Here is a 22,450-nt window from a genome sequence, read left to right as displayed (position 1 = left end):
GAGTCCAGCCAAGCCACTTAATATAATTATAATTTGCTCATATTAAATATTAATTAAAAAAAAAACCTTCATAGGTTACATAAATCTTTCAATTGGTTCTTGTTCTATGTGACCCCCACTATGTCTTCATCAAATTTGATGCAGTTTTACTGTATAGTCTATAAGAAATGTAAAGGTAAAGCCTGCTAGAAATACAATACATACAAAGTTTCCTAATATTAAATATTAACTTCAAAATAATCCTTCATAGGTTATACAAATCTTTCAAAAGATTATTGTTCTAGGTGACCCCCACTATGTCTATATCCACTTTAATGTAATTTTACTGCATACTTTATAAGAAGTTTAAAGGTAAAGTCTGCTCAAATTACCCTATAGTATAATCATAATTTTCTCATATTAAATATTAATTTTAAAAATCCTTCATAGGTTAACATAAATCTTTCAATTGATTCTTGTATAGGTGACCCCCACTATGTCCATATCAATTTACATACAATTTTACTATAGTTTATTAGAAATTTAAAGGTAAAGTCCGCTCAAATTGTTGTGTTAATGTTGATGTTATATATGTTATTTAAGTTATATTGCTGGGACTGTCCTCTTGTAGACAAAAGTAGGTTGTGTCTGGAAAAAAGAAAAATCCACAAAACAATAATGTAAAAGGAGGCCTAAGAACAAATGTGACGGACCACTTTAAAACACTAAGCAGTAAGAAGACACTGTAAAATATGAAATTCACATAGGCTGAAAGATGTTGTTATTGTATTTGCTCTCTCAATCTGTACATGTGTCTTTACATAGGCCTGGCATAACTAAAATATTATATATGACAGTTATATTAAAAGTATTCTACAGAAAGAATGCTAGAGAACACAACATGACTTACTTGAGGACAGGGAAGACATGTTAGCATTATAAACTGTTGGTTTTATATGCTCTATAAAATTGAACCTTATTGTCACAGAGAATTAGGTATATAAACAGTGCACAGAAAACTCAAAAGGAAATTGGCAAATTTATTTTATTTATATACAATATGTTTCTTGTCAAGTCATTTGAGCAGATTTTACCTTTTAAATTTCTCAAACTATACAGTAAAATTGCATCAAAATTCACATAGACATAGTGGGGGTCACCCAGAAACAGGAATCCTATGAAAGATTTATGTAACCTATGATGACTTATTTTTAATAGATATTTAATATTAAGAAATTTTGTATTGTATTGTATTCTCATGAATTATACAGTAAAATTGTATGAAAGTTGATGGACATAGTGGGGGTCACTCAGAACAAGACTCCATTGTAAGATTTATGTAACCTATGAAAGATTATTTTAAGTTAATATTTTAATATGAGCAAATTATGATTATATTCTAGGGTACTCTTAACAGGCTTTTCCTTTTTAAATTTCAAAAATTATACAGTAAAATTTTATTAAAATTGACATGGACATAGTGGGGGGCACCTAGAACAAGAATCCATTGTAAGATGTATGTAACCTATGACGTAGCCTATGTTTTTGAATTAATATTTGATAAGAGGAAACTTAAGCAGACGTTACCTTTTCTCAAACTATACAGTAAAATTGCATCAAAATTGAAACACTGAATTTCCCCCTTGGGGATTAATAAAGTAAAAAATAATAATAAAATGTGGATATAGTTGGAGGTCACCTAGAACAAGAATCCATTGAAAGATTTATGTAACCTTTTTGAAGGCTTATTTTTAATTAATATTTAATATGAGGAAACTTTTATGTTGTATTTTGAGCAGATTTTACCTTTTTAAATTTCTCAAACTATGCAGTAAAATTGCATGAAAAGTGATGATCATAGTGGGGGTCACCTAGAACAAGAATCCATTAATAAGTTATAAAAAGCATTTTGTTTAGAGACAGGTAAAACACATTTTTTGTTGTTTTTGAATTTGGAGCTCCTTTTTTTTATTTAAAAAAAAGTACAGTAAAAAAAATATATTGTAATTTAAATTCATATAATGTGCAATACAATGCACTGTTTATTTGGTATATCAATGGGAAAAACGGGGGTCTCTAACCATCCGTACCGTAATACCGCGAATAGATAAGCATCAAATCCGTGTCGCGGCTGGTGAACTTGGTGACAAACCCAGGCCCGGTGCCCAGACTGAGCATATCCTCAGTGTCCACTCCAGCTGCGACTGGATTAGTCTTGTATATTCATTTTATCTGATAAGTATATTCATAACATTTTACTACCTGGCCCTAAGCCTGCTGTCATTTTGCAAAAGTGGAAGAGCAAGTTAAGTATCCCTGCACTAAACCCTACAGGACTTGACTCAAGTGCCTCCAGTAGCACATGTTCTCATGTCCTCATGTCTGTTTATTCGTTTAGGCACTTTGGCATATGCGATGTTGAATAACCCTGAGGGGACAGGTGCTGTCACGTGCAAATACAACTCTGGTGCATGTCTCCCTTGCGCTGTGCATGCTTGTTCTGTGCACACTTTGCCGGGGGAAGGACAACCACGTCCACTACTCTCGCTATGAACCATGGGAAATCCCCCAAGAAAGTTTGCAGATTTGCGGACTCACACATAAGGCGTCGGGGGAGTCCGGACTTGTTGATCCGACCAAGACAACCTTGATCCCTCGTGCAGTCAGCGGGAGCGCGCATTAAAGTTCATGAGCGTGGAGTCTGGGATTTAGCCAAATTTGCTGGAGTCGTGCAGACAGCCGCACTTTGCACCTACGTGCTGTGGTTTGTGAGGTTTACTCAAGTCTCCTGCAGCTGCAGGGAGTGTCTCTGACCCGGCTGGTAGCTCCAGTCCGTCCTCATTGTTTCATCATCTCAGAAAAATCCGGATTTGGCTGCAGCGCGCTGCAAGTTGAACTTTGCTGATACTGGTTTGCCAGGTGGCGTTCAAAGGTTCTCCAGCGTGCAGCGTGCTCACTCAGGTTTAACGGTAAAACTCCTGCTGCAAGGTGTGCATCAGTGAGTTTGTTTCACCTTTAAATGCCACAGTGATTCCATTTTAAGTGTTTTTTTCTTTTGGTCATTAACTGTCTTAATATACTGTATTTTTATTTAGTTTCCAGATGGCTTCTGCATGGCAAAGTGTCTTGTCTGTGCACCAGAGGATAGTGGACAATGGAGGTATGAGGATGATACAGTTTCCTACTTTAACATCTAATTCATATTGTCCTGTAGTTGTATTGTAGAGATTCCCAGTCTAAACAAGCCAATGTGTGTGAGAGTTGGGAGCTGCAGATGTTTTCCAGCTATGTTCACAATCACTGCTTTGTGTCTGGTCACATAATTAGCCACCATACCACTTTTTAAAATGATAATCTTGTTACAGTGGTGGACACAGAGGAGTGGGAGGAACATTGACGCAAACATGGGGCGGACCCTTTCACTGTCAGACTCAAACTGCTTTCCTTTTTTTCTTTTGTGCAAATGTTTAATTTTGACTTACATTCACAAAACTGCACACACGCAGCAGGTCGTCTGAGCTAAACATAAAGCAGCTCGTAAAACGTGTAATTCCATCCAGAGACGTGTCCTGCAATGTATTTATTAATAGTCCCTGTACGGTGTTCTTTAATGTTCCAGACAAGAGGACGGACCCGTGGCTGCTGGTCTACTCCCCCGTCCCGGTGGCACTCATCTTCCTGGTGTACCTCTGCGTGGTCTGGGCCGGCCCTCGTCTGATGAAACACAGAGAACCCGTTGACCTCAAAGTGGTTCTCATTGTTTACAACTTTGCCATGGTCGGCCTGTCTGCCTACATGTGCTATGAGGTGAGTCTGTGCTGCTTTTTGTTCTGTTTACTCAGGTATAGGGGTTTCTGTATTATAAGTGGGTATATTGGTGGTGTATCATTTCATGAACTGTGTGAATATTTCTAGTTCCTGGTCACATCCTGGCTCTCGAGCTACAGCCTCCTCTGTCAGCCTGTAGATTACAGCACCAACCCGCTAGCATTGAGGGTAAGCAAGTGTCTTTGATGTTTGTGTAGAAATTTTGTCTTTGACAAGCTACAAGTTGAATAATTTGCAGTAAAATAACCCTATCACACACCTGACAGTGTATTTTGAAATTTCTCCATTGTTTCCTCGCTCCAGATGGCCAGAGTCTGCTGGTGGTTCTTCTTCTCTAAGGTCATAGAGCTCAGTGACACCGTACGTATTCATTTAAACATTTGAGATATCAGTGAAATTCAGAAAGCAGAGTTGAAACTGTAACAGCGTCCTCTGTATGAGCAGATCTTCTTCATCCTGAGGAAGAAGAACAGCCAGCTGACGTTCCTTCATGTTTACCACCACGGCACCATGATCTTCAACTGGTGGGCGGGAGTCAAGTACGTGGCCGGCGGACAGTGTAAGTCAACTATTTCAGTCGTTTACTGTGAGTGTTAGTGGCATGACCCTGTGAAAAATTGATTATGATGTCTAAATCACTCACTATCAGTGCTTGAACTCGTCCTGATCTACATGTTTGAAATACTTACAGCCTAATTCTTATTGGCACTCTGAGTGTTTTTACATTCCTCTGTTTAAATCCTGCAGCGTTCTTCATCGGCCTGGTCAACACCTTTGTTCACATCGTGATGTATTCTTACTACGGCCTGGCTGCGCTCGGCCCTCACATGCAGAAGTACCTGTGGTGGAAGAGATACCTCACCTCTCTGCAGCTGGTGAGTGCCCCCCCGGTCTGTGTGGCAGGAGTTGTAAACACAACATGTTTGTGATATAAGCTGATTTCAATTTTCCCCCGACTGCCTCTACAGGTGCAGTTTGTGCTGTTCCTCCTGCACACAGGCTACAACCTGTTCACAGAGTGCGACTTCCCCGACTCCATGAACGTGGTCGTGTTTGGTTACTGTGTCACCCTCATCATCCTCTTCAGTAACTTCTATTTTCAGAGCTACCTCAACAAGAAGAAGCAGAAATAAGACACAGTGGTGAGGATTCACAAACACACTGACATGAGTTGATGTGATATCGTAATGATGAAATCTTAGATATTTTATACTTTGTTCAGGTTTCCCTTTGCTGCGAACCAATATTCTCCCAAGCTGTCGGGGGCAGTGTATTGAAAACTCACGTCTGCAGCATGGTTCTCTATTTTCTGCACCACCATGTACTCCATGTACTTAGGCTGAATCCAAATATCTGAGCGTCACAGCACATGCAGAGTTGTGGACTTTGCAGGTGCATTCATGGGAAGTCTGGGAGTGCTGAGGACAGTTCATACCCACAATCGATCCAGTCCACAAGGAGCCTAAAGTGGACTTTCTGCAGACTTCACTTAACAATTTCCACAGCAACAAATGACAGACTTGAGGCCTGTCTATCAGCGGCTTGCAGTCTCTGCCCTCCCAAACTTCATGTGGGGACAGTGAACATCACAGTACATACGAAGTCTATGAGGGCTCAGCCTGTGAGTCCTGAGGGTGGACATTTGGATTCAGCTTTAGAAAATGCCACATGTGCATTGACGAGCAAAAACCAGCCACATGGGAAGCCAGATTTTTATGCCTCCCTGCCGGCAACAGCCATGGCCAGAGGTGTAAAGATGGTACCGTACTATGACGCCTCGCTACATGCTGTTCGTGTAGGCAGAGAGTGTCACAGAGCACAAGCATTTCATTGTAATTTTTATGTATCTTCACACACTGTGAATTTCCCTGGTGTGGGATTAACATAGTTTTATCTCATGCCAATAAACTTGAACTTGACGTTGAACTTAATTTCTGTAAGAAATGCAAATGGATTCATATTGTACATTATACCCAGAGACAATGCCCTACAGATTACACAGGTTAAAGCACAAGAAACATTTTTGATTGATGAATTTGATTAAAGCAAACAACCAAATTTTTAAAAAAAAAATAAAACAAATTTCATTTCAAGAAAATTAATAGCAATGGTAAACTGATAGGCCTTTAGCTTTGATTTGAAAGTGGGCAGCGTTGTCTCAAATCTGAGCTCAGCTGGCAATTTGTTCCACATTTGAGCATCAGAAGCTATACATGAAATAATAGCGTCTGCTGGTTTCTATGCATGCAGTGTTAATGAGTTCACACCCTCCTTTAGAGAGAAATTAAAAAAACATGTAACAACACTGAAACACCGAAATGCAGATTGAAATATGTAGATTAGAGACGAAAACAAGAAGAGGAGGGAGAGGACGTTTAATTTCCATTCAGGAGTTTTGAAATATTCAAAGTTTATATATTAACGCTGAAAAAACTGCATGTGAACATGATGTGTAGCTAAGATTGGCACAAAAAGCATATTTTTGAACTACTGGTATGTAGAGACACTTGCTGTAGTTTCCATCTGTCACATTTCAGGATTTTATTGATTTTGTTTTCAACTTTCCCCTGATGTCATGTTGCAATTTGAAGCTGTGAGCGAGTGTCCACATCTGCTCACGTGTGCTCTGAATGAATCAGATGGATATGTTTAACTCTCCTGCAGATTGTGGAGCTTTATGAAACTGTGAACAGCCGGAAAGAACACACCCCTAAGGTAAGAAGTGATATGGTATATTTATGTATTTAAATTTACCTTATTAGATTCTACTTTTACCATTTGTCTCTGCTTGTCTTACATAGGATGGAGAAGGCAGAAGCACACTGCCGCGATGAATGAGAAGAATCCAGAGACCCTCAGCAGAAAGTTCTCCCTCAGCTCCTTCAACACCGATGAAAAGGAATCTTGATGGTACTGTGTGTGAAAATCCTACACGGTGCCCTCTCATGCACATGTGCCTTACTGTCAAAGCATCACAGTGTGTTCCTATGTTAAATGATTGTTATGGTCCATTCACACAAAATAAAAATACCATCAATTTATTTTAACAAGATCAGTTTTTAAAATGGTCTCAAAAGTATTTTGCTCTTACGATGTTCCCGCAGGAACTTTCAGTGAATAAACAGTGTAGTTTGATTTGTACTGACCTCACTGTAGATAATATTTGTATCACTATATTTTGACTAGTCAACTTGTTTTTGATGCAGTATGTAATATAATTGTCATGCTCATTTCCACAATAAAAAAATAATGCAAGTTGAGAAAGTGTAGAGGATGTAACTTTGGGTAATGAAGCCCAGACACAAGACAGAGTTCGAAGCCAGCTAATTAAGATTTATATCTATATCATGGAGAAAGTGAACATAAACATCTATTTTTTATTATAATAATATACTTTCCATGTTACCATGACTTATTTATGACGTTCCGAGTCATACTTGTAACTGTCACAAGTTAAGTCCTGCATTCAAGTACAAAAATATCAGCATTGAAATGTTCTCGGAATGCCACAATGGCCCATATCTGAATAATATACACTGTTCAGCCACGACATTAAACCCGCTGACAGGTGAAGTAAATAACATTCATCATCTCATGACAGTGCAATGTCCTGCTGGGAAACCTCTGGCATTCATGTGGATGCTACTTGATACTAAAACACTGCTGCGGACCAAGTACAACACTCCCTGATGTCAGTAAAGCTGATTCAAATGATTGGCCACCAACCTCCTGCTGTCAGACACCACATGACAGCCGCAGAGGTTCCCTGCCTCGATCGGTCAGAGCCAAATCAAGTCCAAGGAGGCCTACCATGCATCTGACTGGACTCTGGGGTATTGGAATGTCCCACAAACGCTCGCTCAGATTTAGATCTGGGGAAGTTGGAGGCCAGGTTGATGCCATAAGTGTTTTTGTAAAGTTCCTCAGGTCATTTCTGAGCAGTTTTTACAGTGTGGCATGGTACATAGACCCGCTGATTGGAACACTGTCATCGGGGAGTGCCGTTGCCATGACAGAGTGTATGAGAGGGTGGGTGGTACATGTCAACTGGCATCTACATGAATGCCAGGACCAAAAGTTTCCCAGCAGAATACTGCATTGTAACAGGATGATCAATGACATTCACTTCACCTGTCATTAGTTTTAATGCTGTGGCTGATCGGTGCATATTACCTGACTGGATCATCATTATTGATGCATCAGTGTGTACGTCACTGAAATGTTGCAACTGTAAAGGCAGGTATAATATTAATTTAATGCTGTATAATCTATAATACGATATCATAGTATAGTAGTTTACTGATGTTTTGTATCAACTATCTATCTCTCTCTATATATATCCCTTGATGAACGTGAGTGTTTAATTACATGGAACAATACATGATGTGAGCACCAAATGAAAAGTAAAGCAAGGGAACGCCCCCTGCTGTGCTAACCACAACCAAAGCATCGTGTAAAACAAGTCAAGCAGGAAGTGATTATATAAATCTTCTCAGTACTTGTCACCTAAGTTTATCTGTGACAAGGTGTTTATCAGTGAGCAGATATTTATCTTTAAATGCTTTTAGATTTTAGAGATTTTAGTGGTTTTTTTCTTCTTTTTGTTAACTCTCTTTATATCTTGTATTTTTATTTAGTTTCCAGATGGCTTCTGCATGGCAAAGTGTCCTGTCTGTGCACCAGAGGATAGTGGACAATGGAGGTATGATTATTTTTTACCTTGCCACTTTTTAAAACTTGTATCTTGTTACAGCGGCTCAAACATAGTGAGGACCCTTTCATTTTCAGGCAGAAACTGACTTATTTTTCTCCAGTGCCAATTTATTTATTTGTGAATTTAATATTTAATATGACATTCACAAAACTGCACTCCCAACAGGTTATCTGAGCTGAACTGGAACAAGACGAACTGTAAAAGCCTGATATTTCCCGTAAAACAACAATCCGTGCTGAATGTTTATGCAGATCAAGGGGAAATGTGTCCTTTAATATATTTATAAATTTGTAAATGTATTCATATGTAAATAGTCCCTGACACAGAGCTCTGCTATGTTCCAGACAAGAGGACGGACCCGTGGCTGCTGGTCTACTCCCCCGTCCCGGTGGCACTCATCTTCCTGGTGTACCTCTGCGTGGTCTGGGCCGGCCCTTGTCTGATGAAACACAGAGAACCCGTTGACCTCAAAGTGGTTCTCATTGTTTACAACTTTGCCATGGTCGGCCTGTCTGCCTACATGTGCTATGAGGTGAGGCTGTGCTGCATTCTGTTCTGTTAAGTGGTTATACTGGTGGTGTATCATTTCATGAAGTAACTCTGTGAATATTTCCAGTTCCTGGTCACATCCTGGCTCTCAAGCTACAGCCTCCTCTGTCAGCCTGTAGATTACAGCACCAGCCCGCTGCCACTGAGGGTAAGCAAGTGTCTTGTGCAGAAAATTTGGTCTTTGACAAGCTACAAGTTGACAAGCTACAAGCTACAAGACACCTGACCGTATATTTTGAAAGATAAAACACAGTTACCTGAATAAATAATCTGTAAAACTCCATTGTTTCCTCGCTCCAGATGGCCAGAGTCTGCTGGTGGTTCTTCTTCTCTAAGGTCATAGAGCTCAGTGACACCGTACGTATTTGTTAAAACGTTTGCGGTATCAGTGAAATTCATAATTCAGAGTTGAAACTGTAACAGCGTCCTCTGTATGAGCAGATCTTCTTCATCCTGAGGAAGAAGAACAGCCAGCTGACATTCCTTCATGTTTACCATCACTGCACCATGATCTTCAACTGGTGGGCGGGAATCAAATATGTGCCCGGCAGACAGTGTAAGTCAAGTGCTCTCTGTTAGTATACATTCACAGCAGCAGTCCAGGATGGCAGGATGGGGAATGTGGGTCTGATTCAAAATAAACTACAGTGCCCATGTAGGAACATGTCACATTTATATATATTTATGCATTGTAGTTTATTTTGAACCAGTCCCACATTCCCCATCCTGCCATCCTGGACTGCTGCTGTGAATGTGTATTAATCCACAGCTGAAAATAGTCCCCGACAAACACACTATTAACTCCTATAGTATACTCACATAGTAAGGATAGACTGATACATCGGCCGGCTGATATATCGGGCCGATATTTGAGTTTTTTTACGATGCCGATACGCGCGTGGGTTCGCGGATTTATTTTTCCCTGGCATGATTTACAGACAGGCATCCACGGGCCGGAAGACCCTGCAGCGCACATGCAGCGAATCCTACTGTGTACAGTAGTTGTTGTTTTATTTATGCTTCAGCTTAAATATTTGTTTATTTTATAAAGACATTACTGGAAGATTTAAGAGCACTGAACTCTTTTTTTTATTTGAATGTATAATAATAATAATAATAATATTCAACCTGTTCTACCTCAACTTTCCATCTTGTTTTAGTATTTTTTACTGTTCAATAAATGTTTCTTATTTTAAACTTGAGACCTGTAATATTTGTTATCATTGTGTCATTTTTTTTTTTAATGTAAATTGAGGGAGCAAAAGCAGTATCGGCCCCAAATATCGGCTCAAGAAAATCGGCAGTCCATAATCGGTCATCGGCTAAGGGTGATGGAAAAAAATCGGTGTCGGCATCGGCCCTAAAAAATCCATATCGGTCTATCCCTATCACATAGATAGATACATACTGTCTTCATGCCCATAAGGAAATTCTTGCATCCAGTAGCTCACATGAAGTCACATAAAAACCACAACAACATGTGACTATTTATTAATTAATTGGCTTGAGTCCAGGTAGCCTACGAGGACGTGTTGCCACTCAGTACAACACATGTTTAACATTTGCTACAAACTACAGAGCCCTGCTGTGTTCATGTATTAGAATCAGAATCAACTTTAATAGCCAATTATTTTGCCTTATTCAGTTTAATAATGCCGCTTCACCAGTGACAGCTGTGATAGCAGCCATTCAGCTTTGTCCCCAGGAGCTTCAGACGGAGTGAGTGGGTGTTTATTGTGTAGTGGTATGATGGTGTTTAAATAAAAATAATGCAAAAGCACATGTGCTAATTGAAAAAAAATGGGGGAAAACCCTCGAACAAAAGATAGTGCTGCAACAACAGCTGACTCTGACATGTGTTGGTTGTAAAACTTGACAATAAGAACACAACAAAGTCAGCAGTGAGAAAACAAAGTAATTTCTTTATTATTCCCTGAGGTGATTAATTCTTATTCTCCATCTTCTTTGTAGTCAAATGCTTTCTGGTCCATTAACTGGTTGTTTCATAAATGCAAATAACAATAGCCTAATTACTGTGTGTGAAATGCTCTAAATGAAACTGTAATACTAACAAAATGTTACGACGTCATCCCATCCTGTGTCATCGGTGTCTGCTGCCTCACAAGCTGAAACTTGTAACAGCTGTTACTCAATTTACGCACAGTCAGGACTTGATCTCTCCGGCTTAAATAGATGAATGAACCACCCCATTTCTGTCTGAGTGCTTTTACATGTCTCTGTTTAAACCCTGCAGCGTTCTTCATCGGCCTGGTCAACACCTTTGTTCACACCGTGATGTATTCTTACTACGGCCTGGCTGCGCTCGGCCCTCACATGCAGAAGTGCCTGTGGTGGAAGAGATACCTCACCTCTCTGCAGCTGGTGAGTGGCCGCCTCCTCTGTGTGGCAACACTTGTGAATAAATAAAATACCAAATGTTTGAAGTGAGCTGCCTCTCCAGGTGCAGTTCCTGCTGGTCCTCCTGCACTCAGGCTACAACCTGTTCACAGAGTGCGACTATCCCGACTCCCTGAACCTGTTGGTGTTTGGTTACTGCATCACCCTCATCGTCCTCTTCAGTAACTTCTACTGTCAGAGCTACCTCAACAAGAAGAAGCAGAAATAAGACACAGTGGTGAGGTGCTATACACAAACACAAAAGACGTAGAGGGTGTTGTCCCTGTGTGCAGTACTCACTAGTGTCCACTAGAGGGAACAACATGCCCACAGTGTGAACAGTTGTCTCATGGTGCTCATTATCAAGAGTCAGAGTCTTTATTCACTGTCTATTAAATATCTACCAGGCTATGTGCTGGACTTGATTTGATCTTTGAACAGATAGTTACGCTTTGCTGTCAAACTTGAACATTTGAAAGTAAACAGCTGCACAACAAGTAAAGGAAACATGATATAAAATAAATAGCAGGGCTGTACGTTAATGTTTTTGCAGACAGCAGTGGAGCTACAGAGGTTTAAAGGTTTGCAGCACAGGACACTAAACTGTAACATGACTATAAAAGTATCAAGTAGGCCTAAGTCCAATGTGGTTTGACACAATTAAAAATCTTTGTGGGAGGAGTAAAAATGTTTTCCATGGCCTTTCAAATGAATCTTGTGCTGGAAAATGATTTGAATATTTTTTATTGCACAGAGCATCAAAAGAGAGGTTGAGGACGGGAGGGAGCGAGAGACACTTTGTCCGTGTTACATACGCCTTTTTATATGAAACATCTGAGTTTTCGCTGCATTTTTTTTAAACACATCTGTTGCCTGCATCCAGGCGCTGTCTCAGTGTCACACATTAAACTACGACTACCAAGAAGAACGGTGACGCGCTAGGTCTATCTCACACACAAACTAGCAAACAAACGCTCATCTGACACAATCAAACAGCTCTGTCCCCCACACATGCAGCACAGCGCTGTATCGCACATGTGTTGAGGTCATTTCATTCAGATCACAGACTGATTCAGCGTAGCACGTGCACATATAGACTGTCATCGTACTGTAGACTAATTAACAGACAGATTAGTCAGAAGAGCAGCTCTGTGTCTCTTGGTGTTGGTGGAGAACTCGTGAGTGAGGCTGAGCTGTGCAGAGAGCGTGAGAGAGGAGAGATGCACACTGGCATGTGTTGGGCGGCTGTGGCTCAGAGGTAGAACGGTTCGTCCACCAATCGAAAGATCAGTGGTTCGATCCCAGGCTCCTCCAGGCTGCATGTCGAAGTGTCCTTGAGCAAGATACTGAACCCCAAATTGCTCCCGATGACTGTTCCATCGGTGTGTGAGTGTGTTAAAACTGAGTAGCAGGTGGCACCTTGTATGGTAGCCTCGGCCACCAGTGTATGAATGTGTGTGTGAATGGGTGAACGTGACTCGTAGTGTAAAAAGCGCTTTGAGTGGTCACTAGATGACTAGAAAGGCGCTATACAAATGCAGGTCCATTTACCATTTAATGTAACACAGCTTGACTTTATATTGATATAAACTGAATTGTCTAAATCTATATCTTGCTTGAAAAATATATTGTTATATCATCCAACCCTAGTCAGCAGTACCTGCAGCACCAGGAGTGGACAGAAAGCATGTTATCGTGCTTCTGCTGTGTACAGAAACGTCCTGTTTCCATGTGCCACATTATAGACTGTCTGTGATTTTACCTCTGATATAACACTGCAATTTGAAGCTGCACTTTAAAAACTTTTTAAGAAGTGTTTTGGTTCCTGTGATTATTAAATTGAGCTGTAACAGATTTAACGTCAATCATTTCTCTCTCCTTGTCTCTCTTAGGATGGGACAGGCAGCCGCACACCGACCCAGTGAATGAGAAGCAACCACAAACCTCAAGAAACCCCAAACTGAGTGCAGCTCACAGCGACAGCAGACATCTCTCCCTCAGCTCCTACAACTCAGTTAAACAGGAATCTTGATGGTACTGTTTGTGTGAAAGTCCCACATTGTTCTGCCTCCTTGTGCACATGATGTTCCTTATTGTCAAAGAATTATAGTATGTTACCGTGTGAAGGTTTTATGGGTTTGTTGAAGGTGGCGGTGCTGTTTGGGCTGAGAAAGCCATGTATAATGTAAGGTAAAGGAGACTGTTGGGTCGGTGCGGGGAGGGGAGCAGTGAGAGCTAGCATTAGGGGAGTGTGTCTGGGACTCCAGAGATCACTGTCTAGCCTCCTGGAGGTGTCGTGGGACCAACTAGACAAAACACTGGTGAAAGGAGGTTCCCACCTGATGACCCCAAAGACATGCTAGTTATCACTGCTCATTGGTTTGTATAGTTAAGCCTTGCCATGATAGCTTATCATGGGGCTTAGGAGGTTATTCACTGAGTGCTGATCCTTTCTCTAGAGCACAAACTTATTGTGTTTAATTGAACTTATTATGGTCCCATCACATTAAATAGAAAATATCATCAAATTATTTTAACAGGTTCAGTTTTACAACAGAATAAGATTAAGAAAAAGTATATGATGTTTCTGTAGGAACTCAGTGAATCACCAGTGTTGTTTGATTTATAATGACCTCAGTGTAGATAATGTTTCCATCATTTACACTCAGTATGTAATATAACTGTCATGTTATTTCCACAATAAAATTAATGCAAGACACACACAAGACAAAGTTTGATGCCAGCTAATCAAGATTTATCATCTATATTTATATCATGGAGAAAGTGATCAAAAACATCTGCTATTTTTTACAATAATATACTGTCAATGCTATTATTAATTTTTTTTTGTATAAAAGTTTATTTTGTAATAACTTGGTGTGTCGAAGGAGCCAATGATGCAAGTATTCAGAAAATAAAAGCTCTGAATACTAAATACCACTGGCTGTACAACGTGCTGAATAATACTTCATACTGAAGTGAAAATGCAAAAATATCAGTGTTAAAATATACTTAAAGTATTCATGCAGAATATTGTATCAAACTTTATTTATATAGCACTTTTGATACAAACAATGCAACACAAAGTGCTTTACACAATAAAAAGACAATGAATAAAATAAATTAAACAATTTTAGATCCATCAATGAATAAGTAAATAAATAAAATAAATAAATACGTAACAAAATGGAAGAATATGCCAGCAAAAAAAACAGATTAATACAAATTAATAAATAAATACACAATAAAATAAAAAAGATAAATAAAAATAGGAGTTTGCTTTAAAAACCTCAACACTCTGCAGCCCTGTATTATTGTATGTGACTTTATTGGATAATAATCATTGATGCATCAGTGGGTACATTCCTTTAAGGCTGTAGTTGGTAAAGGCAGGTCTAATTTAATTTACTTTATATAGTGCTTTGTAGTTTGATCTAGAATAACACATCATAATTTAGTACGTTGCATTTTTTGAAAAAATAATATTTTGTGTTTATTAATCTAAATCTGTATCTCTGAATAATTAAATTATTTTTCTATGCCCCATGATGGACAAGAGAGCATTTACTTGTGTGTGTAATTAAAAAGCAGCAAATGAAATTTAAAATCATAATGAAAGTCACATTATGGTGGGAAACAGCGCCCTCTGCTGTGGTGATCGTGTATCGACCAAATGATCCGGTCAAAAAAGGGAAAAAAAAGATAGTGAAGAGAAACAGGAAATGATTCAAATCTTCTCAGCGCTCTTTCGTGATCACTGAAGTTCATTTTGTTTCCAGGTTTCAAGATGGCTTCTGCATGGCAAAGTGTCCTGTCTGTGCACCAGAGGATAGTGGATAATGGAGGTATGAGGATGTATATTTTTCCTGCATGTAGAGTTCAGTCTCAACAATACAGTGTGTGTGTGGGAGTTAGTAGCTGCAGATGTGCTCTCTAGATTGTCTTCGCATGACTGTCACATGATTAGCCACCATGCTACATGTGTAGGTGATCATACTGTAACAGTGTGGGGGACAGAGGAGTGGGAGGAACAGGGACACTAACATACAGAGGACACTTTCATTGTCAAGTTTTCAAAGTTCATGTTTATATCTGCATTTGAATGAGGATTTGGTTTGCATGAACAGAGCTGCACACACAACAGGTCATCTGAGCTGAACTGGAACAAGACAAACTGTAAAAACCTGGCATTTCCTGTGCAGACTAAAACAAAATTCCATGTAGAGAGGTTGGGCAAGTCAAGGCAGCTATTTAAAGATGTAATTCCAGCCCGAGATGTGTCCTGTAATGTATTTATTCATTTGTAAATAGTCCCTGACACAGAACTCTATGTTCCAGACAAGAGGACGGACCCGTGGCTGCTGGTCTACTCCCCCGTCCCGGTGGCACTCATCTTCCTGGTGTACCTCTGCGTGGTCTGGGCTGGCCCTCGTCTGATGAAACACAGAGAACCCGTTGACCTCAAAGTGGTTCTCATTGTTTACAACTTTGCCATGGTCGGCCTGTCTGGCTACATGTTCTGTGAGGTGAGGCTGTGCTGTGATTTGTTCTGTTTCAACAAGTAAAAAATTAACCATGAGCACAGTGATGATGGAAACACTCACGTTTGCAACTTTTACCTGCTGCTTCCTCTTAGGAACTTCTGTTTTTTGATAGAAACGGTTATGTTTCTGGTGTTTCATGAAGTGATTGTGTAAACATTTCCAGTTCCTGGTCACATCCTGGCTCTCGAGCTACAGCCTCCTCTGTCAGCCTGTAGATTACAGCAACAGCCCGCTGGCACTGAGGGTAAGCAAGTGTCCTGTGCAGAAGTTTCACAAGCTACAAGTTGAATATAATTCACATTATAATAATCCTACAGAGTAAAACCCACATTTCTCCATTGTTTTAATCCTCTAGATGGCCAGAGCCTGCTGGTGGTTCTTCTTCTCTAAGGTCATAGAGCTCAGTGACACTGTACGTATTTATTTAAACATTTCCTGTATCGGTAAAATTCAGAATGCAGAATTAAAACTAACAGCCTCCTCTGTATGAGCAGATCTTCTTCATCCTGAGGAAGAAGGACAGCCAGCTGACGGTCCTCCACATTTTCCACCACGGCCCCCTGATGTTCAACTGGTGGGCAGGAATCAAGTATGTGCCCGGCGGACAGTGTAAGTCAACCTTTTTAGTCATTCGCTATAAGTGGTATGATGATATAAAAAAAAACGGCGTGTACACGTTGTGGATGGAGATTGTTGCGTTAAGGAGACACTTTACATTAAAGCTGGGGTAGGCAGTTTAATTTAGGCGTCACTGAGCAAATATCCCATGATAAACTTCGAGCATATTGTAAAATTAGCAGGTAGTAAGGCCCTTATAAGGTGTTTATTAACAAAAGTATGTGTTATTTGTGTTTTTACTAGACATTAACATGTCAAACCTGTTGATAATGTATAAACTTTATAATTTATACTGCTTAAGATCATTAATAGAAGCTCAGGATGCATGGTATTGGATTTACCAATATACTCATTTGGCTGATAACCGATACCGCTATCGATATATCTACTTTTTTCCCCACCTAATTTTAGTGGTTATCAAGTCTCTTCTGTCGTGGAATTAACATCATAATATACATGCATGCTCTTGACGTGACAGCCCACCAGCAGATGGAGACATGAAATACAATACTTTACGATGTATGTAATATTCATTCATTGTGCAAAGTAAGAAAAAACATGTTGACAGATTCTAATGGTTCATTTTAAATCCAACATCGGCGCATACTATCATGCATCCTTTATAAAAGCCCTGTTAGGTTTCTTATCATTGTTTAAAACAGCATTACAAACTCATTACAAAGTCTTGCTACCTTACCTATTGTGTCATTGTTAAACCTTTACTCAGCTTTATATTATTTTGTTTATTGACAGTAACGCGTAACTTTATTGCACATTTATTAGCAAGCAACTCTGCTTTTTGCAGTTACATGGTTCAGGTTAACAAATCCTTTATTATACATTTATCAACAGTTAACTGAGCTATGTGTATAAATTAACAAGCCCCTTATAAGTGCTTATAATCAAACAGTAAACATGTTTATGATGCCATTATTAACACTAATATTTTCCTAGTAACACATGATGTTAATGAGCATTTTATAAGGAACTTATTTCCTTTAAACTACCTTATAACAAGGACCTTAATATAAAGCCTTACTGGGATATGTCTGGAGATTATGAAGGTGCATTTTCAACAAATCCCATGAATAGACCAAACCCAACATTAAATTGTTCCAGGAACAAGTATCGTTTGTGAAGCCAAAGTCCGTTTTATTTTTATTCCAGAAAATAAAACGGACCATTCCATTCCATTAAATAGTCTTTGGACTAAGTGCCACAGACGGGTTCACGGAGATCGAGGAACACATTGTTGTTTTTCGTCTTTTCACGGGATTTATTGACAATATAAAAAAACTATGAAATAACACCAGCTACAGAAGCGCACCTTTAACAAGAAGATTTGTACACTCCTTTGAATACGCCCTTTAACAAGATCACTGAACTTGGATTGTTGAAGGAGGCTTGCAAAGAATTTGTGCTTATTTTCATTCCTAAGATATCTGACATTAGTTTTGTTCCCTGGACCTTAAAACGCAGTGGGTGAGAGGTGTGCTTGTGTGGTGATGTTTTGACATTGACAAATAATCCAAAAGCACACTAAAAAGAGACTGATTCAACAAATGATCAGAAAACATTTCATTCAGAAAACAAAGTTATTTCTCTGCCACTCCTTAAGCTCACTAATTCTTACTGTCCATTGTCTTTGTGGTCAATTAATGCAAAAATAGCTTAATTTAAATTTCATTTTATGTTACTGAAAGGCTCAGAAACTAAACTGTGATACTTACAGACAGTTTTGTTATCCTCAAGGCATCTTATTACATCATTCCACTGTGTCTGGTGCCTCACAAGCTGAAACTTGTACCTGTTCAAACTTAATTCACCCACTGTCAGTACTTGTATTCTCCCTTTATCCTCTCTCCTTTTATCAAAGGTTTGAAACATTTTTACTGGCTTACATCAATTCACAAGTGTTTCTGCATGTCTCTGTTTGAATCCTGCAGCGTTCTTCATCGGCCTGATCAACTCCTTTATTCACACTGTTATGTATTCTTACTACGGCCTGGCTGCGCTCGGCCCTCACATGCAGAAGTACCTGTGGTGGAAGAGATACCTCACCTCTCTGCAGCTGGTGAGTGGCCTCCTGCTCTGTGTAAGAAAAATCTTCTGCTGGAAGGTCCTGGCATTCATGTGACATGCAACGCTCACTGAAACACTGTTGCAGACCAAGTGTCCCTCCCTCATGGCCACGGCAACTCCAGCAAGTCAGTTCTTCATGCCACACTGCAAAACTGCTCAGGAATGGCCCAAGGAACGTGACCTAGAGCTCAAGGTGTCAACCTGGCCTCAGAATTCCCCACAACCCAATCTGGTTCAGCATCTGTGGGACGGGCTGGTACACCAGAGGTCCTGTGTCCATGCCTCAATAGGTCAGACCCACGCTGGGGCCTCTGATCTGTCAAGGCATGGACACAGGATCTCTGGGGGTGTCCTATAGTGTCTGGCACCAGGGAGTTGGTAGCAGATCCTTTCTGTCCTGTGGGCTGCCAGGTAAGGTACTAACATGTCCCACCAATGCTTGATCGGATTAGGATCTGCCGAATTTTGGAGGCCAGGTCGATGCCTTGAGTTCTTCGTCAAGAGTCTCGGGGCCGTTCCTGAGCAGTTTTGGCACTGCCATCAGGGGTGTACTGTTGTCATGAGGGGGTGGCACATGTCAAGTAGAATCCACATGAATGCCAGAACCTGTTTCCCAGCAGAACATTGCATTGCACCAAGATGGTCAATGTTATTCAATTCACCTCACCTATTTAAATGTTGTGGGTGGTCGGTGTATAACACAAATTTGTGAAGTACACTAATCTGAGCGTTTCTTTCTGCCTCTCCAGGTGCAGCTTATCCTCTTCCTCCTGCACTCAGGCTACAACCTTTTCGCAGACTGCGACTTCCCTGACTCCATGAACCTGTTGGTGTTTACCTACTGCGTCACCCTCTTTGTCCTCTTCGGTAACTTCTACTATCAGAGCTACCTCAGGAAGAAGAAGCAGAAATAAGCTGCAGCGGTGAGGTGCTACACACAATCACACTGAGGCTTTGAGGGGTTTTTTTTCTGCTGTGTGCAGTACTCACTAGTGTCCACTAGAGGGAACAACATGCCCATAATATGAATGTTTTCTTATAGTGCTCATAATCGAGTGTCAGACTGAAACACTTAAATTGTTCACATTACTTATACAGGCCTGTAAAATTAAGTTCTCTCTGCATTTTTTTAGTACCATATATTAAGTTCAGACACATTGCAAAAAAGGAGACATGATCAATTATTTATTTTTTAAATTGAGAAATGACAAACATTCAAATGATTGCTGTAAACAAACTGTACATTTTTTACATATAATAATAACGTAGGTTTGTTTTTCTGCATTATTGCAGAATTAATAAGTCCAAACCCTCCTTCCGAGATAAATCCAAAAAGAAAAAACACTTAACATAATATGGAAATGCAAACATATTCCCCACTGCTAAAACAACACGGCAAATTGATATATTCTTTTCTACACTTCAGTCTAAAACAGATTGAAAGATGTAGATTAGAGAGAAAACACATGTCGAGGAGGGAGGGAGCGGACATTTCCATTCAGGACTGTTGGGTTTGAAATGTATATGTGAAAGGGATAGTTTGGATCTTTTAGAAGTGGGGTTGTATTTTCTTGTTTGGAAAAGCAGGCAAAGGTATTGCCAAGGAAGCCAAGTGACGCACTGCTGTGGAGGGAGGTGGGGCAGCAGCATTTTGTCCAGGGTTACGCCACATTTAGAAGAGTGTCACTGTGGACTGGGCCTGCCCACTAGCTCACCTGGTAGAGCAGGTGCCCCTGGTGCAGAACTGACACAACAGCCATGGGTCGGTATTGAACCCATGGCTGTTGTGTCAGTTCTAAAGACCGATGGCTGTGGGTCTTTACAGACAGCCCTCTCTTAGGGGGAACCAAAGCTTTTATGTTTGCCGTCTTTAAAGCTACCAGACTTTTTTACCTAGCAAAACACCAGAGTTGCTCATCTGCCTTTGCCTCAATGTGTTAGTTTGTTTGTTAGTGTGAGACTTCTGTGAGGCTGAACTAGCCATTAAAATGCCAAAGTCACACAACAACACAAACAAACTAAGTGATCAAGGCAGCGGCAGACCAGCAGCTCCTGTGCTTTGTCAGGTAAAATCACTGTTTTTGTCAAAGGAGTCTGGTAGCTGTAAAGACAGCAAAAATAACATGTTCAGTTCCCCGTCAGAAAGGGCTGTCTGGCTGCAAAGGTGAATTAAAGAAAATATTTTAAATCTAGCATACACCTAAACTGACAGTGATATTTTTAGGTGGCTAAAATGTGTTTAGCTGCTGGCCTCGTGCAAAGCAGTACAGTGCCCCCCCCCACTTAAAAAAAATCCAAACTATCCCTTTACACTGAACAAATGTAACATGTACATGATGAGTTTACGACCAATAACTGTAATTCTGAGTCTAAGAAATAAAGCTTGTGCATCTTTTTTTAAAAATATTTTTGCTTTGTCATTTACTGTACTTATTTGACTTGTCATTCCTGCTTTTCAAATGAGTAAAAATTTTCAAGAGCAAGCACCGGATCTTTGTCTTTTGTTCATGAATTACTGGATAACTTTACATAAGATACAGCAATTACTGTTTGGTTAAACTGGTCACAACTGGAAACCATAAGCAACTGATGACCAGACATCTGTTTTAAAGGGTCAAAAGCCTTAAAGGTTAAGAACCGCTGTTCTTACCTACTTTGACGTTTGCATTTCAGCCGTTCAGATACTGTAGTATCAGGAAGAAGAGAAAAGAGGATCCAAGTATGAGAAGATGGGTGTGGTGAAGCGTGCCCTGCTCCAGTGTTGCTCTATGTCTCCGTGTAGACAGAGGACATGTGGCTCATGCTGCGGTCAAAGTTGCCCACCTGGAAGAAGATGCTCTCCTCAGGGCTGGAGGAGAACTGGCACCCTGCACCGCCCTGAAGCTCCTGGGTCAGGTTGAAACCTGGGACAGAAACAAAGTGGAGCAGTTTGTTAAACATTTGGATGAAACCATTCAGGTGATTTATTATGGTACGGTTTGGGTTAGGGATGCACCAACTTGCCGATAGAGTCACCGTGTTGACTGCCATCTGCCTAAGATGACATTCACTGATGGCAGTGGCCGCTGTTTTTCTGTTGTATTACATTAATTTTGGGCAGGCTAAAAAGCAGAGCTCGATACTAATGCCGTCTTATTGTCCCAGGTACAACAGAAAATATGTTTGGGACAAACGGAGGTCTTTCCCAGGACAACTCCAGGGTCCAGAGGACACAGTATCTCACTGGTGACGCACCCAATTGTTTTCCTGATAATGCTGCATTGTAAACAACAAATCCATGTCGAAATTGGTAGGAAGAAAGCTAGTTAATGTTAGCTGTTAGCAGCCGATGGCCAGAGCTAACAGCTAATGGAGGTTGCAATGAGTTACATCATGATACATTCGAGTTCTACTAAGTGAAAATGAGTACTTGTTGAAGGTAAATTATACCATTATCATGATATGTTATCTCATAAATGTAATTTTTGGCAAGAAACTTGAATAAATCAGTCGTTTGAAGGAGAACTTTATTGATGTTTTCACAACAATATAAAATAGATTTTAGAAAGGGAACTGACCAATCCTAAGTCCCACTCCCCTTAGTTACTGTTGCTAAGATGGACATGCTTGACAAAAAATAAATAAGGCGTCGCCAGGTGTAGCAGTATTTATTAGATTAGTTTTTGGGCAGCAGGGAATATAGCTTCTAGAAGGCAAACGCAGGGACTACAGCATGAGATGGAAGGATACATTCACAATG

At 40.1% G+C, this 22,450-nt stretch overlaps 4 protein-coding genes across 7 annotated transcripts in view; 3 read left to right on the top strand and 1 right to left on the bottom strand.

Moving 5' to 3' along the window:
- The first annotated feature begins 2,521 nt into the window (after window positions 1–2,521).
- Window positions 2,522–13,493, top strand: LOC125895391 (elongation of very long chain fatty acids protein 4-like). Of its 2 annotated transcripts, XR_007450174.1 has the most exons (10): window positions 2,525–2,967; window positions 3,075–3,139; window positions 3,599–3,786; window positions 3,895–3,975; window positions 4,111–4,167; window positions 4,252–4,366; window positions 4,555–4,682; window positions 4,776–4,949; window positions 6,472–6,522; window positions 6,609–6,695. XR_007450174.1 is itself a non-coding variant. In XM_049587157.1 (9 exons), exons 2-8 carry the CDS (start codon window positions 3,082–3,084, stop codon window positions 4,938–4,940), a joined length of 792 nt encoding a protein of 263 aa, XP_049443114.1. In that variant the 5' UTR covers window positions 2,522–2,967; window positions 3,075–3,081; the 3' UTR covers window positions 4,941–4,949; window positions 13,360–13,493. The 2 variants fall into 2 exon arrangements, 1 of the variants encoding a protein (XP_049443114.1); XM_049587157.1 differs by lacking the exons at window positions 6,472–6,522; window positions 6,609–6,695 and adding an exon at window positions 13,360–13,493 and having other exon boundaries at window positions 2,522–2,967.
- Window positions 6,498–13,493, top strand: LOC125895392 (elongation of very long chain fatty acids protein 4-like). Its single transcript, XM_049587158.1, has 10 exons — window positions 6,498–6,522; window positions 6,609–6,717; window positions 8,445–8,509; window positions 8,866–9,053; window positions 9,138–9,218; window positions 9,371–9,427; window positions 9,512–9,626; window positions 11,325–11,452; window positions 11,532–11,705; window positions 13,360–13,493. The coding sequence occupies exons 3-9, from the start codon at window positions 8,452–8,454 to the stop codon at window positions 11,694–11,696; spliced, it is 792 nt and encodes a 263-aa protein (XP_049443115.1). The 5' UTR covers window positions 6,498–6,522; window positions 6,609–6,717; window positions 8,445–8,451; the 3' UTR covers window positions 11,697–11,705; window positions 13,360–13,493.
- On the top strand, window positions 13,387–21,117 carry LOC125895390 (elongation of very long chain fatty acids protein 4-like). Of its 2 annotated transcripts, XM_049587156.1 has the most exons (8): window positions 13,387–13,501; window positions 15,247–15,312; window positions 15,806–15,993; window positions 16,175–16,255; window positions 16,367–16,423; window positions 16,506–16,620; window positions 18,576–18,703; window positions 19,461–21,117. In XM_049587156.1, exons 2-8 carry the CDS (start codon window positions 15,255–15,257, stop codon window positions 19,623–19,625), a joined length of 792 nt encoding a protein of 263 aa, XP_049443113.1. In that variant the 5' UTR covers window positions 13,387–13,501; window positions 15,247–15,254; the 3' UTR covers window positions 19,626–21,117. The 2 variants fall into 2 exon arrangements, with proteins under 2 accessions (XP_049443113.1, XP_049443112.1); XM_049587155.1 differs by lacking the exon at window positions 13,387–13,501 and having other exon boundaries at window positions 15,158–15,312.
- LOC125895388 (zinc finger protein GLIS1) overlaps window positions 20,813–22,450 on the bottom strand; it is a 93,967-nt gene continuing 92,329 nt past the window's right edge. For both annotated transcript variants that reach the window (XM_049587151.1, XM_049587152.1), the window contains exon 13: window positions 20,813–21,614. In XM_049587151.1, the coding sequence (XP_049443108.1) occupies window positions 21,478–21,614 (137 nt within the window). In that variant the 3' untranslated portion in view covers window positions 20,813–21,477. The remainder of the gene's footprint in view (window positions 21,615–22,450) is intronic.

This window comes from Epinephelus fuscoguttatus, linkage group LG10, assembly GCF_011397635.1.
Source record: "Epinephelus fuscoguttatus linkage group LG10, E.fuscoguttatus.final_Chr_v1".
Lineage (NCBI taxonomy): Eukaryota > Metazoa > Chordata > Actinopteri > Perciformes > Serranidae > Epinephelus > Epinephelus fuscoguttatus.
The sequence above is the reverse complement of the archived record's forward strand: the minus strand, read 5'-3'. Positions and strand labels throughout refer to the sequence as shown.